The sequence below is a fragment of the Narcine bancroftii genome, chromosome 3 (genome assembly GCF_036971445.1).
Source record: "Narcine bancroftii isolate sNarBan1 chromosome 3, sNarBan1.hap1, whole genome shotgun sequence".
NCBI lineage: Eukaryota > Metazoa > Chordata > Chondrichthyes > Torpediniformes > Narcinidae > Narcine > Narcine bancroftii.
This window is the reverse complement of record NC_091471.1, coordinates 18753201-18772997: the sequence shown is the minus strand read 5'-3', so window position 1 is coordinate 18772997 and position 19797 is coordinate 18753201. Positions and strand designations below refer to the sequence as shown.

Below are 19797 nucleotides of genomic sequence, written 5' to 3'. Positions count from 1 at the left end.
TGGTGTTCATCTTTTAATGCCCATTGATATGACAATCTAAGACGATGAAATGGGAACAAACAGGATGGAATGGGAACAATCATGGGTAAATAATAAAGCAAAACTAATTCTAAAAAGATGGAAGAGTGATACAGAGAGCTGTTCCAGTGCAGATGAAGTCTGAACTTCCGTTCTCCGAATTGGCCATCGATACCTTCAGATCACAACAGTTACTAACTGATTTTATTGAGCGAAGCCAGCCTGAAAATGCAGCACAACAAATCAAAATTTCACATCAAACAGAAGAGACAGGCAGGCTAGAAGCTCCCATTATTAAATCCATGGTTTAATTCAGCTGAAATCCTGATGGTTGCCTGAGAAAATCTCAAAATCCCTCCAACCAGGAGGTGAGCATTTGGCCCATTGTGGCTGGGTCTTCCTGAAGGAACACAAAGCAAACCTTTTGAAAACAACTCTTTAATCGTTTCCAACATCCTGGATGGTATAGTGAGCATAGCTATTACAGTGGCAGTGGCCTGGATACAAATCTGGCACTGTCTATGAGGCGTTTGTATGGTGTCCCCGTGTCTGCATGGTGCTCCAGTTTCCTCCCTCCCTTCAAAATGTACTGGGGTTGTAGGTTAATTGGGTGTAATTGGGTAACACGGGCTCTTGGGCTGGAAGAGCCTGTTACCGTGCTGTTTGCCAAAAGCATCTGTTCGACAGACTCTTCTAATCTCAATGCACTTTTCCATCAATAACCTCACGCACTGTCAATACTACAAGTTAATAGTGAGTTAATTTGTTTAGAGTGAAACAATGTTATCCATTGATTTGCCCACCACTAACTGAGTTTGTATGCAGCCTAGCACACAGCTAGGCTAAGACACGATGAGCTAGATGAAATTCTGCTACACTTGACTATTACTTTGTGTGCATATTGAAAATGGATATTATAAGAGACTGTAAGAGAAACTGATGTCAAAAGCATATTCGTATTCAAATAAAATCACTTTCAGGATGATCTAAATTGCTCTGTAAGGTAAGAATTACTTAAAAAATCCAGCTCTTAATATCTTATATAAAACTCCCAACAACTTACGTGTGCACCACAAAAACACACAACAGCAATGGAGGTAAATCTCCAATTATTTGGATGATGTGTGTTGAATACGAGAGGAATACTAGCCAGGATAGTGGAAGAAGCAGTGGTAGCTTTGAAATTGTGCTGAGGGTTCTCCCATTTGCTTTAAGGTTTTTATTTTAAAGGTAATGGTGGTACATTGTTTCAAAATCACAATGCAGTGGTAAGCTTTTCTTTGGCTTGGCTTCGCGGACGAAGATTTATGGAGGGGGTAAAAAGTCCACGTCAGCTGCAGGCTCGTTTGTGGCTGACAAGTCCGTTGCGGGACAGGCAGACACGATTGCAGCGGTTGCAGGGGAAAATTGGTGGGTTGGGGTTGGGTGTTGGGTTTTTCCTCCTTTGCCTTTTGTCAGTGAGGTAGGCTCTGCGGTCTTCTTCAAAGGAGGTTGCTGCCCGCCAAACTGTGAGGCGCCAAGATGCACGGTTTGAGGCGATATCAGCCCACTGGCGGTGGTCAATGTGGCAGGCACCAAGAGATTTCTTTAGGCAGTCCTTGTACCTTTTCTTTGGTGCACCTCTGTCACGGTGGCCAGTGGAGAGCTCGCCATATAACACGATCTTGGGAAGGCGATGGTCCTCCATTCTGGAGACGTGACCCATCCAGCGCAGCTGGATCTTCAGCAGTGTGGACTCGATGCTGTCGACCTCTGCCATCTCGAGTACTTCGACGTTAGGGATGTAAGCGCTCCAATGGATGTTGAGGATGGAGCGGAGACAACGCTGGTGGAAGCGTTCTAGGAGCCGTAGGTGGTGCCGGTAGAGGACCCATGATTCGGAGCCGAACAGGAGTGTGGGTATGACAACGGCTCTGTATACGCTTATCTTTGTGAGGTTTTTCAATTGGTTGTTTTTCCAGACTCTTTTGTGTAGTCTTCCAAAGGCGCTATTTGCCTTGGCGAGTCTGTTGTCTATCTCATTGTCGATCCTTGCATCTGATGAAATGGTGCAGCCGAGATAGGTAAACTGGTTGACCGTTTTGAGTTTTGTGTGCCCGATGGAGATGTGGGGGGGCTGGTAATCATGGTGGGGAGCTGGCTGATGGAGGACCTCAGTTTTCTTCAGGATGACTTCCAGGCCAAACATTTTGGCAGTTTCCGCAAAGCAGGACGTCAAGCGCTGAAGAGCTGGCTCTGAATGGGCAACTAAAGCAGCATCGTCTGCAAAGAGTAGTTCACGGACAAGTTTCTCTTGTGTCTTGGTGTGAGCTTGCAGGCGCCTCAGATTGAAGAGACTGCCATCCGTGCGGTACCGGATGTAAACAGCGTCTTCTACTAAATAGAATAATACCTAGTGTCGCCGAGAATATTCTCCCAGAATCACAGTGCGGCTTTCGCGCAAACAGAGGAACTACTGACATGGTCTTTGCCCTCAGGCAGCTCCAAGAAAAATGCAGAGAACAAAACAAAGGACTCTACATCACCTTTGTTGACCTCACCAAAGCCTTCGACACCGTGAGCAGGAAAGGGCTTTGGCAAATACTAGAGCGCATCGGATGTCCCCCAAAGTTCCTCAACATGATTATCCAACTGCACGAAAACCAACAAGGTCGGGTCAGATACAGCAATGAGCTCTCTGAACCCTTCTCCATTAACAATGGCGTGAAGCAAGGCTGTGTTCTGGCACCAAACCTCTTTTCAATCTTCTTCAGCATGATGCTGAACCAAGCCATGAAAGACCACAACAGTGGTAAGCTAGGCTTTGTCTAAAGGCATGAAATGGAAATGACGCTATGAGGTCTTCTTTGATGGATAGGAATGTATGAAATTCTCTCTCCGAGACATGCAAATGTTGAGCCATATTACAGACAGGAGAAAAATAGATTTTTTGTGCCACAGTGATCAGGAGAAAGGTAGAGCAGCAGTCAAAGACCATGATCTCGGTCAAAGGTTCTCAAACTTTTTCTTTCCATTCATATACCACTTTATCCCATAGGAGGCCATAGGTGCTCTGTAGTTAGTAGGGGTTTATTTGAGGTGCCATGTGATTGCGGGTGGGGGTGGTGGGGGTGGGGAAGGTGGAGAACTGCTGATCTTGGTAAATGAAAATGAAAGTGGAAATACAGTACCAAAAATTTGGACACGGAAGTGACATCTGTTCGGCTCCAAAATTTTTTTTGGATTATTTGAAGCCTAAATAACGTCATTTCTCCCCCAAAAAATTTTGGATAAATGAGGATACCCAAAGCAATCAGAAATCCTCAGTTATCTGAAATATTTTCAGAGCCGAAGTGATGTCACAGGTTGAAAAAATTTTGGAATTTTGGAAAAACCTCTCAGTAGAATTTTTAGTTTTTGGTGTTGGATTTATTCTATTTTGTTCAGGTTGTTTTTTTTTGGTGAGAAGTAAACATTATTTCACGGTTTAAAAGTCTTCCATTGTCATTGCTGTTGCTACTGGGCTGTTTTTTAAAAGATGACCAGTTATCCGAAAATATAATTTATCTGAAATAGGCCCAGTCCTGACCATTTTGGATAATCAGAATTATACTGTAGTAGCAAGATAGACTACAGCCCCTATTTCTTGTCACTTTAAAATAAGTGAGTTATTGAAGTGAACTCATCATAGTCCAATGATCACAGCTGCAGCCAAAAAATATCAATTTAAACAAGTGAGTAAAGATCAAGCAAGGCAGATGAGCAAGAAGTGAAAGGAGATATAAATAGAATAATTTTGCTTCAGGCAGGGACTCAGATTACTTCACCATGGAGAAAAATAGTAAAATCCGATAAACGCAGCAGGTGCTTGTCAAGATCATGAGATCTGGCCTGTAGAAATGGCTTCTTCAATGGTTGAGAGCATTGTATCCAGCCAAGACTATTGAACCACACACATTTCAACTTTAGTACTGTAGTTCTCCCTGTATTGTGTGGGTTTTCCCCCGAGAGCTCCAGTTCCCTCCCAACTTTTAAAACATACCGGCCAATTGGGTGGCATGGACTCGTGGGCCAAAATGGCCTGTTACTGTGCTGTATGTCTAAAAATAAAGAAAGAAATGTTCATTGTGTATCTTTATCTTTGCTATATAAAGTGCACTGTTTGACTGCTGAGTTTCTCCAGGATTGTGTTTTTACTTCAACCATGGTGTCTGCAGACATTCGTGTTTTCCTTCTCTCTTACTTTAGTACTGAAGATTTACGCTCTAGAATAAGTTGCACCTTGGGCAAGCTTCATAGTTGAAAGAAGGGCGTCTATTGACCAGGGGGAAAATAACTTAGAGTTGTCTGGTTCACACATAGCATGACAAATCCAAGTCAGATAATTTCTGCCCAATAAGACTATTCTTCATCATCAACTAACTGGTTCCATCAGGAAGCATCTACTCATCTCATCACCCATCAAAACCTCATCACTACCTTGGTCCAAATAGGGAACAAAGTGCTGACTTCAAGGCAGCATTTGACCGTCAAGGCAACCTGAAGTCAACAGGAAGTGAAGATTTAAGTCTGCAGATGCTGGGGTAGAGTGGAATACACAAACTTACTAAAGAAACTCAGCAGGTCACGCAGGATCCATAGAAAGTAAAGCGTAACCAACATTTCAGGCCTGGGCCCTTCATCAAGTATGAGCAAAAACAGGTGGACGCCTGAATAAAAAGATGGGAGGAGAGCAGAAGGGGCAGGGGGAGTAGTAAGGTCTAACTGGCAAGACTTCAAAGTGAGGGGGGGGGGGATATATGTGAGAAGGTAGAAGAGAAAAAAGATGAGAAGTGGTAGGGGGAAGAAGGTAGCTATAATCAAAGAGTCTTATTTTGCACAAAGAAAGATGGTTGTGGTTAGAAGTCAAGCATCCCAGCTGAAATGATTACAGGTGGGAAAATGAAGCCAGAACATTGTGATAGATGGCTGTTGAGAGTTGGGTACTTAACTATTCACACATCAAAACAACTTCCCGATATTCCTGAAATCTCAAGGGAGTGACCAGGGCAGCAAAATCAATACTTCACATCAAACTGATAAACGTTACAACAACAAAAAAAAACTCCTTTCTAGGTGTACTCTGAAATCATGTTTAAGACTGGAAATGTATCTTGAGTTTCAATTTCGAAATGTTTTAAAAACTAAACGCTGTGTAGGTTCAACAAGGCTTGGAAAGACTCCAAGATAGATACGGCAACTCTTTTGCCCCTGAAATGACTGAAGCTGAAGCAAGATCGAGCAAAAATGCAAGGGTCTGCATACTAACTTTCAGTGTCTCTGGTATTTCTTGCTGAAACTGCAGCAGACTTCAGTTAACTCAGTCTTCATTTCTAAACAGCAGGGAAAGCCAGTGGGGTTGCATATCAAGTTGCCCAGGAGCAGACGATGACAGTACATCAGGCTGCTTTGTAGAACGCTACTGAGGAGAGGAAAGCAACAGCCTGCCATGCAAAGCCACATGCAGAGCACTGCTGTGAACAGAACTGCCAGGCAGAAGAAACATGCCAGTGAGAGTGACACCACAGTGAAAGGAGGCTGCACACAGAAAAGAGGTGTGTTACAGCTAGGCAGGATGGAAAGCAGCTGGGCAAGATAAACTAAGCAGTGAGATGAACACATCATTACAGTACTAAGCTTAGATGAGGCAGAGCACAGCAAGTCCAGGAATAATTGTTGTTGTGTTTTAAATTTGAACTCCAAAATCATTTTCTTGAAATGTTGAAGGCTGGAAACAGATTGTACTTGAAGCTATTTTCAGTTGTACTCCACTATGATTTTCTTTTAAAACATAGTTAAGGAACAGCAAGAATAAGAATTTAGATTTTTTTCAGTGGACCTTTATAAAAGAGCAATATTTCCTTTAAATTCAAAACCAGTTTTGAAGGTGTTAGATTATATTGGAGCATAAATTCTGGCAAGGAAAGATTCACTCCACCTTAATGGTGTGGGCTCAAAGTGCCTGATAACCCCTTCTCCTCATCTCTGTCTCCCTTCCTCCAGCACCCCACCCCTTTTCCAATGAGAGCTTTCTTAGCCCACTGCTCCATCACTTCACAGCTTCTACCCCCCCCAACCCGCATCCACTTCTTACCTGTTCCTCACCTGTGCCTAGATTCCTCCCCCTTTGCCTTCACACCTCCGCGTTCATTCAGGGGTGTTCCTGTTTTACAGCCCTCCAGAAGAAGGGCTCAAGCCTGAATTGCCGACTGCCTCTTAGATTCTATAGATTCTTTGTGATCTGCCGAGCTTCTCCAGCACCTGAGCCTACTACCATGCACATATCTTCCCAATAAAAGACTCAATCCAGAAAGCATCCAAAGACTGCATCTTAATTGAAATAGCAAATAGATTCTCTCTGGAAAGGTACTGTATATGCTGGCATATAGGACAATCTTCAAAACTTAAAAATGTCACCTCAAAATCAGGGGTCATCTTCTGCATGGAGTATAAGAATAGAACCTTGACACCAAAGTCTAAACCTCAATGCCATCTTCCTGCTGGCTCCACACAATCTCATGCATGTCCCATTCGTTATCAACCAAGTCTCAGCGCTCCCCCATGTGGTTCATCTGCCATCTTCCTGCTGGCTCCACACAATCTCATGCATGTCCCATTCGTTATCAACCAAGTCTCAGTGCTCCCCCGTGTGGTTCATCCACCTAGTCCAACTGCCGCTGGCTCTGTACAAGGCTTCAAACAGCCTGTTATAGGACCAAACGGTGGTTTATTTTAAAATATGTTAATAAAATGAAAACCTTTACAGGGTGATTGTGATTTGCTTTCAACAGCAGTAATTGTCAAATTTTTGGGTGGGGTGGGTGTCTTATACAAATTTTAGGTGGAAATTCCGGGGTCATCCTATATGCTGATATATACGGTAGTTACTTGTACAAGTAGTCTTGCAACCTCCATTCTCTTAAAAAAAAACATTATCTCATTCACATTAATCTGTGCACATTTTAAAACCTGGTACAGACAAACGAGGCCAAAACATCTACTTAGGTAAAGGTAAATAGGTGAAAGTAAAGGTTCCATTATTGTCATGTAATGCTACATTTAGAACATAGGAACATAGGAAGTAGGAACAGGAGTAGGCCAAAAATGGCCCATCGAGCCTGCTCCGCCATTCAATACGATCATGACTTATCTAATTTATGACCTAACTCCACCTACCTGCCTTCTCCCCATATCCCCTAATTCCTCTATCATGTAAAAATGTATCTAACCAAATTTTTAATGTGTTTAATGAGGCAGCCTCAACCACTTCCCTAGATAGAGAATTCCAAACATTCACTACTATTTTTCCTCATCTCTGTCCTAAATCTACTCCCCCGAATCTTGAGACTGTGTTCTCTCGTTTTAGTTTCCTCGGCCAGCTCAAAAAACCTTCCTACATCTATCCTATCCATGCCCTTCATAATCCTATATGTTTCTATAAGATCTCCTCTCATTCTTCTGAACTCGAGCGAATACAATCCTAGACGATTTAATCTTTCATCATAAGTCAACCCCTTCATCCCAGGGATCAACCTAGTAAACCTCCTCTGGACCGTCTCCAAAGCCAGTATATCCTTCCTCAAATATGGAGACCAGAACTGGACACAGTACTCCAGGTGCGGTCTCACCATTACCTTATACAGTTGCAACATTACCTCCCTACTCCTGAATTCAATTCCTCTAGCGATGAAGGCCAACATTCCATTTGCCTTCTTAATAACCTGCTGCACCTGCAACCTAACTTTTTGCGATTCATGCACAAGCCCTCCCAAGTCCCTCTGCACAACAGCATGCTGTAGTTTTTCACCCTTTAAATAATATTCAGCTCTTTTATTTTTCTTCCCAAAGTAGATAACCTCACACTTACTAACATTGTACTCTATCTGCCAGACCTTTGCCCACTCATCCAGCTTAACTATATCCCTCTGCAGACTCTCCATATCCTCATTACAATTTGCTCTTCCACTCAATTTGGTGTCATCCGCAAACTTGGCTACACCACATTTTGTCCCCTCCTCCAAGTTATCAATGTAAATGATGAACAGTTGTGGGCCTAACACCGACCCCTGCGGCACCCCACTTACCACTCTCTGCCAACCTGAAAAACTGCCACTTATCCCGACTCTCTGCCTCCTGTCAGACAACCAATTTTCAATCCATGCCAATAGACTTCCCCGGACTCCACTTTCCTGTAACTTACTGAGAAGTCTCTTGTGCGGCACCTTATCAAACGCTTTCTGGAAATCCAAATATACAACATCAACCTGTTCCCCACTATCCACCGCACCCATTATATCCTCAAAGAATCCTAACAAGTTTGTCGAACAAGATCTTCCCTTTCTAAAACCATGCTGCGTCTGCCTGATTGAACCCTTACGTTCCAAAAGTTTCACTATTTCATCTTTAATGACGGCTTCAAGCATTTTTCCAACTACGGACGTCAAGCTAATTGGCCGATAATTTGCAGTCTTCTGCCTACATCCCTTCTTAAAAAGTGGCGTGTGTAACATACATGAAAATCTTAACTTTTGTCTACTGTAAGGCAGTCATTGAGTCATCACATTGTCCAGTGCTCATCACAGAGACCTACAGCACCCGGTGTTCCGAGGTAGTCTCCAAGTACTGACCAGTCCTGAGCCTGCTTGGGTGTCCTTCTGGATTATAGTCATAACCCATTATGTGGCCAATAACTCCAATAGTGGAAAGGGGTGAGTCGTTTTTAAAAATTGAGCACCCCGTAATGAGATCTGTTTGCTCCACTGACCCCTGCTTCGCCACATAGCACTGAACACAGTGGAGGGCTGGAGAGGTGGATTTTCCTGTGTACGAGCCTGCTTTTATGTGGAAGAGCCCAGCTACCGACATCACTGAGCAGCTGAGTCTTATGGGGTCTCTGGCTGAGTGAGCACTTGCAATTGAGGACAGGCATCTATGTTTGTAACGTGTAATTAATGAGGACACAGTAGTATGGGAGGTACTTAACAGGAAACCAGAGTGGTACATATACATAATTTGGGAGATTTTCATTGCACTATATTTACAAAAGTGTTTTCTTTTGCATATGCAGAAGTAATGCTTGCAATGGAGCAAGGGGGAGAACCCATGGATGTGCTCTCATGTAATTCCATTCCTTGACTTTAATTTGGTATTGTAATTGATATGGGAGTTCTTGAAAAGAGACTTGGGTGTCAGACACACCAGGAGTAAGTGTGCAAGCAGAGCTGAAGGAAATAATCAGGTACCAAGAACATAAAAGAATGTGTATGTAGGGCCCAACCTATATGGGTTTATGAGGAAGACTCTGAGGATAGACAACCCAAGGTGGGAAGATCCAGTTTTTCTGTATATGCACAAGGAAGACCTGCGCTTGGCTTACCAGGAGGTCCTGGACTTGGGTCAACAGTGGCAACCACCGACCCAGTGACATGTCAAAGGCCAGGGATGTAGAACACAAGAGAGGCCGCAAGGTGGCTGCAGTAGATGTAACCACATCAAGAGCTACTCATCAAGTCGGGCAGACACCAAGCACAACACAAATTGCCCCATACGCATTCCAGACATAAATGGAAGGGTCTGAAATAAAGGAAGGAATTGGACAGACATAGTTGAATTTTTTTAGGAACACATCACACGAGACTACAGATGAATAAGTCATATAATCTGAGGCTATCGTGTTAAAGAATGGAATGTGAGAAAGCTCAGATGTTGTTGGAGTTGAGAATATAGTGACAGGCTTAAATATCTATTGGGCAATAGCTCTGATGTCCACTTCAATGAAGTTCTTCAAGAGGTTAGTCTTGGATCTCATTAACTCCAGCTTACCGGCCACTTGCTGACCCATTCCAGTTTGCATACCCCCTTCCCTCCACGTCTCAGACTAACTCCCACTGCATTCAGGGTCATCCCGCTCTGGCCACAGTCTCTTCACCCTCTTCTCATTAGGATGAAGATTCACACACCAGTTCAAGGAGTTTCTTTCCTGCTGTTATCATAGATCTGAATTAGCCCAAAAAGAGGAAAATTCTGTTGCATTTGCTCTGAACTGACTGTTCAAACTCTGCACTTTTGTATCGTCTTACTTACACTATGTGAGATATCTACTGCTCTGCTTGCAAAACAACATCAATCACTACATCGTGGCACATGATTTGATGTGAGGACCTCTGAATGTTTGTTGTCCATGATTAATTACTTCCAGAATTTCTTTGTCTTAAAGTTTAAAGGTGTCCACAAAGGTTTGAATATGTGATGGCTCACCCATGCAACAGGCAAACTGACTCACGGAGTTGCGGGGCAAGTCCATGGCAGATCGGACTGTGAGAGCTCCGGGTACGGGGCAAGCCCACAGCCTGGCGGCTGATGTCATAAAGGTCCAAGGAGTCGCAAGTGTCATTGGGTTCCGAGGGATTTAAACGCGTGAAAGAGTTCTATTAAATTCATCTGGTTCAACTCATTTTCGACTCTGTGTTGTTTTTCTCATTTGCTGCGTTCCTGGTGCGACTACAACTGATTGTTTTGAGAAGTTTTAAAGGGAAAGAAAATACATGAATGAGTGTGTTCAAAGAGTGTTTGAATTAATCCTATGCTTCAGTTTAGTTGACGGACTCAGCCTCTAACAGCAGCAACAGCTGACCATTGGGAAGCAGAGAGAAGGCAGGACAAATGTCAGTCCACGAACAGTTAGGTGGCTGGAAACTCAAATAACAATCGCTTGCTTTTCACAGAACACTACAACACAGAAACAGACTCTTTGGCTCATCTGGAATGTGCTGAACTAACATTCTGCCTTGTCCCAATGACCTCCATATCCCTCCATACACCTCCGATCCATGCACCTATCCACTTTTTTCTGAAATGTCAAAATTGAGCCCGCCTTCACCACTTCAGCTGGCAGCTCGTTGCACACTCCCACCACTATCTGCGTGAAGAAGGTCCCTCTAAGGTTCTCTTTAAACATTTCACTTCTCACCCTTATCACGCACCCTTTAGTTCTTGTCTCAACTAACAGTGCAAGAAGTCTGCAGTTTTGGTCACCTTATCTCAGGAAGGATGTTCTTGCAATGGAGGGGGTGCAGAGGTGGTTCACCAGGCTGATACCTGGAATGGCAGGAATGACTTATGAGGAAAAATTGCGCAAATTGGGATTGTACTCGCTGGAGTTTAGAAGATTGAGAGGGGATCTCATAGAGACCTATAAAATTCTGGCAGGACTGGACAGAATGGATGCAGATGGGATGTTTCCAATGACGGGAAAATCCAGAACCCGGGGCCATGGTTTGAGGATAATAGGCAAACCATTTAGGACCGAGATGAGGAGGAATTTCTTGACCCAGAGGGTGGTGAATCTGTGGAATTCATTGCCACAGAGGGCAGTAGAGGCAGGTTCATTAAATATATTTAAGAGGGAATTAGATCTATTTCTTCAGTATTAAAGGTTACGGAGAGAAGGCGGGGACGGGCTACTGAACTTTAAGATCAGCCATGATCTCGTTGAATGACGGAGCAGGCTCGAAGGGTCGAGTGACCTACTCCTGCTCCTATCTTCTATGTTTCCATGTGTGGACACCAATACCTCTGAGCAGAAAGCCCTGCAAAAGGTAGTGGACATAGCCCAGGGCATCACAGGCAAACATCTTCCTACCAACAAGAACAGCTTCAAGGAATGTTGTCGCTGGAAAGCAGCAGCAATCATCAAAGATCCACACCACCAAGCACACACTCTGCTCTTGTTGCAACCATCAGGAAAAAGGTAGAGATGCCACTAGACTCGCACCACCAGGATCAGGAACAGCTGCTCCCCCTCCACTATCAGACTTCTCAACAACAAACTCCATCAGGGACTCATTTAAGGACTCTTACTTATGCACTTTATTGATTATGTTGTTTTTCTTTTTTTCTCCTCTCTATATTACACATTTGTGTACGTGTGTGCATTGTGTACAATTTTTTTTACTAGCAATAAGTGATAATGCTGCCTGGCCTACAGGAAAAAGAATCCTAGGGTTGTGTATGTGATGTCATGTATGTACTCTGTAAATCTGAATCTTTAATTCAAGAACAGGTCCTTCAATCTAGAACAAAGACAACTGCTTCAACAAACACCATTATCTACAGAGACCCATCGCTCCCAAGAGACTAAACCACTTGTGAACCATTTGCATGTGCTGAATAAAGATTGTTTACATTTATGGCTCCAGTCTCTGTAAAAGGCACATCTGACTTACAGCAGCTTAAGCAAAGTTAAAATTGCAGATCTTACATACAGTGAAACCCCTGATACCCAGCACCTATGTGGAGCTGGTATCACCCAGGATAGATTGGTGATAAGTGTATTTTCCGATTGCTTGAGACTTAATCTTACAATGCCTAAACTAATACACCTGAATTATCAGGTTAAAATACAAAAATACTATACTGTACTTACACTAAACAAACTTCACTTGCATGAATATTTAAACCTTAAAGCATTTTACTTTATTTTCAATCATTCTTTGAAAATATTTAACTACCGGTGCATCTGCAGGTTCCTCCCCCTCCACGAAGAAGTCCAAAAGACAAACAATCAAAGTATACCTAATTAACTCCACTCCCCCCTAGTTCACAGTTAAAGTCTCTGACTTGGCCGACGCTGACTAAGCAGGGATAAGGAGACACTCTAAGAGAGTCACCCGAACGGCGCGCAGCATCAACCAGCTCTTCATCCTGGGCGACGCCATTGCTGTTTCACACAACTTTATTCCAACACCTGTTAGGAGCGAAGCCTGAACAAGGCACTCTGCTGGCTGACATTTGCTCCCATCGTCACCAAACGTCTGTTAGTTCAGAGAACATTGATTTTCACAATTTTAAACTTGCGTATATTTTTATCCATTATTTTATCGTATTTATTTTAATCTTTTTATTTATTTTCCTTATTATTTTTTTTGCTGGTTGCTTGAGGCTGCCGTTTGCTTGAATTCCAGGTATCAGGGGTTTTATTGTACGTTAGAATACATCCAATGCTCAAGTCGTACACTCGGTAAACTCTGGACCTTAAACGAAAGTTTACCTTTTGTATAGTGCAGCCCAGCTGGGCAGGAGACATGCTGATGACAACACCAGCCTGCTGAAGAGCAGCAATCTTTTCTTTGGCTCCACCTTTACCTCCAGCGACGATGGCACCAGCGTGACCCATTCTCCGCCCTGGGGGCGCAGTAAGTCCAGCAATGAATGACACAACTGGTTTGGCATTAGGCCCCTAATAAAACAAGAAATAGTATACATGAATAACAAATCATATTTTACTGGATTGTAAATATAAAATAAAAAAACATGGAGATAACATTACCATTTAAAAATCTCCAGCTGATTTATTATTATTTGGGGGAAGGAAACTTGCCATGGTTCATTATCTAGTCAAGCCCATGCATAGTTCTGGGGTTTTGAACTGAACTGTTTATCATCATGTGTACCAAAATAAATTAAAAGCTTTGTTCCTTCTGCTATCCAGGAAGGTCAACTCCTACTTAAGTAAAAACACAATGCTGGAGAAACTTAGCAGGTCAAATAATGCACTTTATACAGTAAAGATAAAGATACATAACCAAAGTTTTGGGCTTGTGCCCTTCATCAAGGTATGATACTTACTTTGATGAAGGGCTCAAGCCTGAAACATTGGTTATGTATCTTTTTCTTTGCTATTATAAAGTGCACTGTTTGACAGCTGAATTTCACGAGCTTTGTGTTTTTACTTCAGAGTCTGCAGACTTTCGTGTTTTACTTAAGTATAGAGGGTAGTGCAATAATAAAATTAAAGAGAAAGATGGAGGAGTTCTCTCTTACTCATTTATATTTGTGAATTATATAATCTGAAGTTACACATCTTTCAATGACCAAAGATTATCCTTATTTTTCCAGGCTCAAATTCCTGGGCCATCTTAGGATAGAATGGACAATTGTCATTTATACGCAACAACAGAATGAAATCCAAGGTCACAGAAGAACATTTGAAATGGATCCCATTAAGCATTAGGGAAAAGTTGTTATAATGATCACATTTGATGAAATGCAAACCTTTCCAAAAGAATTGCCATCAAATAAGAAAAAGCAAATTAAAAAGTATCTTGGATTAAGGGAACAAAAAGAACAGGTCAAATGACTTTTGAGAGTCAGGGAAAGTTTTGTCCAAGAGATATTTGAGAAGTTCAGCTCCTGGGTGATAATGGTGTAGATCATTTTTATTGGCTATGGAGCCCTTTGGACTCTGCTCAAAGTTTATGAGTCCCCTTCCCTGTGAAGCAAATTTTATGATTTTAATTTGGGCTCCACTCCTCGCTTTAACGTGCTGGGGCCCCCGGGGAAGGGGCGTACAGCTCCTGTCGAGAATGGTTACTCCAGATCACAGCTTTGCCATCAAGGACTTGATCTTAAAAATTATAAGGTGGAATAGATCAGGAGCCTGCTTCCTGATCTAAACCATAAATTCTCAAGTGTGGGAATATTTTAGTGGGGCATATGAATATTTTAGGAAATAATTAAAAAGTTGGTTTGAAAAAATAAACTCGTTATGTTGGTGTGAAAGATGTGACTTGGCAACACTGTCAGTGGAGAACAATTGTGGTAAATTCCAAATAAAATCACTTTGTTCTTTTTATTTTCTTAATGCGTTTTTGCTCTTCTGAGGTTTCTCTGTTGTTTCTCTTATTTGAACTGTTGTTATCCTTGGTTAACATTATAATTATAATTTTTCTGACCCATCTTATTATCATCCATTCCAAATGATCTCAGCGGCGACAAGGATTCCAAATGATCTCAACAATCATGTCTCTGTCCATACCCCATTACTTTTTCAATTCAGTAATGAGTAAAACCTGTATCTGTATGCATCTTTGTGCACTAGCATATTGATGGGGTGGGGGGGGGGGGGGTGCTCGCCCCAGGCACCAGCCTGAGGGAGACGCCAAAATTGGAAAAGGGACCCCAAAAGGCTAGTGAAGTTTTGATGCATTCTCTGCAAGAAAAAAATGTCAGAAATCTCACTAGTGTTTTTTTCTTGTTTTAGGTCAGTATTCTTCCTTTGATTCGATCATTACTTTTATTACATTTTTCAATTCCAAGACATAATAAAATATTGATTAATCTGTTTCAGGGAGCTCGTACTGTTGTATCAATCTATTTCAGGAAGCTCGATTTGTTGTTTATTCAAAATGAGCAGACCCAGCAAGCAAAAGATTTGTAAATATTCAGTGGAGTTCTTGAAGTTTGGGTTTATACCTGCTGTACACGACGAACATGCACCTTTTTGACTATAGTGCCCACACTTGACAAATGAATCAAATGAAAGCAGACCGTCCTGAAGCTCATTTGAGGGTAAAACATCCTAACCATGTCAATTTGAAATTGGAATAATTTGAATCACTGAAAGAGAAGTTTGAAAATAGATCAAAATCACTTCATTATTCACAGCGGAAAGTAGAGCCCTGAATCGTACCCTTGAAGCTAGCTATGAAATTTCTCTGTTGATAGCAAAACATGGGAAGAATCATACAATTGGGGAGGAACTGATTAAACCTGCAATATCATTGTTTCTCAAAATGGCTCTGCAAAAGGTTGAACAGAATAGATGACAGGGGTCAAGATGTTGAAAAACAGCTTATTGATAAGTTGAAATCACAAAAGTTTTCCATGCAACGATGAATCTACCATAGGGGACAGAGAGGCTCTGTTATTAGCGTAAATGAGATATATTGATCAGCAAGTGTTTCAAGAAAAGATGTTGATTTGAGAATTATTTAAAAACAACCACTAATGCAGTTGATAGCTAGAGCAAGCTCAAAAATTATTTGGATGAAAATGAAATACCAAAAGGAAACATTGTATCTTGTGCTTCAGATGGTGCACCTGCTATGATGGGTAAAAATCAGGATGTTTAAAATTAATGAAGGATGACCATCCAAACATGTTGGTTGTGCATTGTGTTATCCACCAAGATAACTTAGTTGTCAAGAAAGTTTCCCCTGTTCTACACGAGATACTGCATTCTGTGATCAAGTGTATCAATGCCCACAAAGCAAATATCAAATCTGTTTTTAATGTTTGGTGTCGAGAAAAATGGAGAACGTGAGATTATTGCTTCACACTGAAGTAAGGTGGTTGACAAAAGGAAACTGTTTCAAAAGGTGTATGAAACAGTTTGATCTCCTCAGCGAGCTTTTGAAGGACAAGTCTGAAATGAAGCTCTTGCTAACAACAGATGGCAAAGTTTATGTGAGTTACTTGATGGACATTTTTGGGAAACTAAGTACAATGAACAAGCAACTCCAAGTAGCAAATATGACACATTGATATTTGGATTTATGACACTTCTAGAATTATGCCAAAGGAATATTTTTGCAAGAAATTTCAGTAAATTCTATTGGTTGACTAAGTGTGAGGTAACTAATGCTGCTACAAACATCATTGTAAATGTTGGCTACTGACTTCAACGATAGATTTTGTGATTTAAAAGCAATGGATTTTCCCTCTTGGTTAACTCAGCCATTGCTGGTGGACTTACCTGAAGTTCCAGTGCAATACCACGAGGAGTTATCTGAGTTGCAACATGATGAATCTGTGAAAACTTTGTTCAAAGTGAAAGGAACTATGACGTGGCTGTCTAACGAGATTGAAAAGAAATACCCAAACGCAACTACTTTAGCAAGGAAACTATTGATACATTTTTCATCGTCTTATTTAGTAGAATGTGGCTTAAGTGGTTAGTGATTTGCTACAAGCTAAGAGAAACTGACTGGAAATTGCAAAATGTGGAGATTTAAGGTTGAAACTAACATAATTAGTCTCTTGAATCTAAAAAATCTCCAGCCAGTGACAGGAGCAAGGTTCACACTGAAGTGAGGACAATTGTTGAATGTGTGTTTGAGATGGTCGACATATTGAAGTAGTAACTGAATATGAAATATAACCATATAACAATTACAGAATGGAAACAGGCCAATTTGGCCCTTTTGGTCTGCACTGATCCAAGAACCCTCCTCTAATCCCACTTACCAGCACTCTGCCCATATTCCTCCATCCCCCTCTCATCCATATACCTATCCAACTCTTTCTTAAATGACAAAATTGACCCTGCCTCCACCACCTTTCCCGGAAGCCCATTCCACACAGTAACCACTTTCTGAGTAAAGAAGTTCCCCCTCATGTTACTCCTAAACCTTTGCCCATCAACTCTCCACCCATGACCTCTTGTATCCATCTCTCCTACTCTCAATGGGAAAAGCCTTTCCACATCAACTCTATCTATCCCTCTCATTATCTTAAACACCTCTATCAAATCCCCTCTCAGCCTTCTATGTTCCAAGGAATAAAAACCCAATTTGCTCAATCTTTCCTTGTATTCCAGATGCTGAAACCCAGGCAACATTTTTGTAAATCTTCTCTGCACTCTCTCTCTATCTTGTTAATATCCTTCCTATAAATCGGTGACCAGAACTGCAAACAGTACTCTAAATTTGGCCTCACCAATGCCTTGTACAGTTTCATCATTACTTCCCAATTTCTATATTCTATGCACTGATTTATATAAGGAAGCATACGAAAGGCCTTCTTCACCACCCTATCCACATGCGCTCCTACCTTCAGGGAACAAAGCACCGTTATTCCTAGATCTTTCTGCTCCACTGCAGTCTTCAAAGCCACATATGTTTTGCTTTGATTATTCTTTCCAAAATGAAGCACCTCACACTTATCAGCATTAAACTCCATCTGCCATCTTTCTGCCCACTCCTCGAAGCAGTTTAAATCCCTCTGCAATCTTTGAGAACTCTCTTCATTATCCACAATTCACCCTATTTTATTATCATCTGCATATTTACTAATCCAATTTACTGCCCCATCCTCCAGATCATTAATATATATGACAAACAGCAATGCTCCCAATACCAATATGTGCTCCAATGTATTCCTGACGGCAATTACATTGAAATACACTTGCAGTAAATGATTTAATTAAAACTTCTTTTGAATATATAACTTTTTTCTGCTAATGGTAGGGCATACGTTTTTTTAAATTTAAAGTGGGGCTTAGGGTTGAGACCCACTGATCTAAACTGATTCTTGAATACATTAATGCCTGATCACCTGATCCTAAAGGTACTATAAGGTTGAGATATGGGTGGATGGGCATTGTTGGAAGAAATCTTGGCAGTGAAACTGATAGAAAGAAGGGAAATTCAGCTCTCACCAACAAGGGGCAAATAGACCCACACCATCAAAAAGGTTGGCTATGAAAGAACTCCTGTTCTTCACCAATCCTTCAAATTGACCAGTTATCACCAATCACATTAACCAAGAACATCATGGCTGCCGAGAATTACTTCTGCTTCTCAGAAGGGAAAAAAAAAGGCAACATGGCAGAGCAGAGTGCTCTCTCCTCTTGGGATCTTCGTGCAATTAATTTTACTGATAGTTTAGCCAGGAATTATCAGGCTGAATGCAAGCTAGTATTTCTTAGTTAACCTTTGGAGTACAACCATTTTTTAACCTTTCATAATATATACTCAGAATGGGTCTATGGGTAAACTGCAGTATGAACTAGCTGGTGGTTGGGTATAAAATCAGCCCTGTGGACATGGAGTACATGTGCATGCTGGTAAGAGTATATGCGCTGGTCAGTCGTCCATGAAAACAGGGACGTGGAGTCCAAGGGGTTAATGGCTGCCAGGTCCAATGTTGAACTTTTATTGATAGTGTGGAATAAAATAAGCTGGAGCAGTGGAACAGCTTTTCAGCAAATTCTGTGCTCTTCCAGCCTTGCCCGAAGATCGGATGCTGTATTCTGGAGCTGGTGTTATCCCAGGCAGTTTTGATGATAGGGGTCTGCCTCTTTAAACTCCCTAGAGCACAGCACAACAAGCAGATCCAGATCTAAAGCAAATTGACTGCAAGTGTGAAATGACGAACTTAAGGGCGGATGTGGTTAATAGCAGGATTTTCAATAGTGTGAAGGAATAAAGGGATCTTGGAATCCAGGTCCACAGATTCCACAAAGTTGCTCCACAGGTTTATTAGGTGATTGAGTTCAAGAGCTATGAGGTAATGTTTCTGCTTGATAAAACCCTGGTTCAACCACATTTGAGAGTATTGAGTTCAGTTCTGGTCATCTCATTACAGGAAGGGGAGAGGATGCAGAGGAGATTTACCTGCATGTTGCCTGGATTGACTTGTGAAGCAAGGTTGACCGAGCTAGGGCTTTTCTCTTTGGAACGACAGACAATGAGAGGTGACTTAATAGAGGTACACTAGATTATGAGGGGCATAGATAATGGTAAATAGCCAGCACCTTTTTCCCAGGGTGACAATAGCAAATACCAAGGGACATCTGTTTAAAGGGAGTGGAGAAAAGATTAGGGGAGATGAGAGATCTATCTTTTTTTTTGCACAGAGAGTGGTGGGTGAAGAACTAAAGTTCACTAACCTGTAGCAGAGGTTATATTTTGCTTATTAGAGGAGAAGGGGGAAGGGGGAGGGAGAGGAAGATCATTCCCAAGAGCCTCATTCCCATTTTCCTGCAGGACTGAAATTTATTCTCTCTCATACCGATCAATTCCCCTTATCCTTCCCATTTATCTATGCACTGGTCAACATTTAATGTACTGAATACCTTTGGGCGAAAAGTTAAGCAGCTGGAAAAAACTCACAGGGCCAGAGAGAACATACATACTCCACAGAGACAAGACTCGATGTCAGAATCAAACCAACTGCTGTACCACCATGCTACACATCAAG

The 19797-nt window shown here is 41.8% G+C and overlaps 1 protein-coding gene across 1 annotated transcript in view; it reads right to left on the bottom strand.

Annotated features, from left to right (window-relative positions):
• Positions 1-19797, bottom strand: part of suclg1 (succinate-CoA ligase GDP/ADP-forming subunit alph) — a 129617-nt gene that overhangs the window by 18871 nt on the left and 90949 nt on the right. The window contains exon 8 of the mRNA XM_069923541.1: positions 13085-13273. Within this exon, the coding sequence (XP_069779642.1) occupies positions 13085-13273 (189 nt within the window). The remainder of the gene's footprint in view (positions 1-13084; positions 13274-19797) is intronic.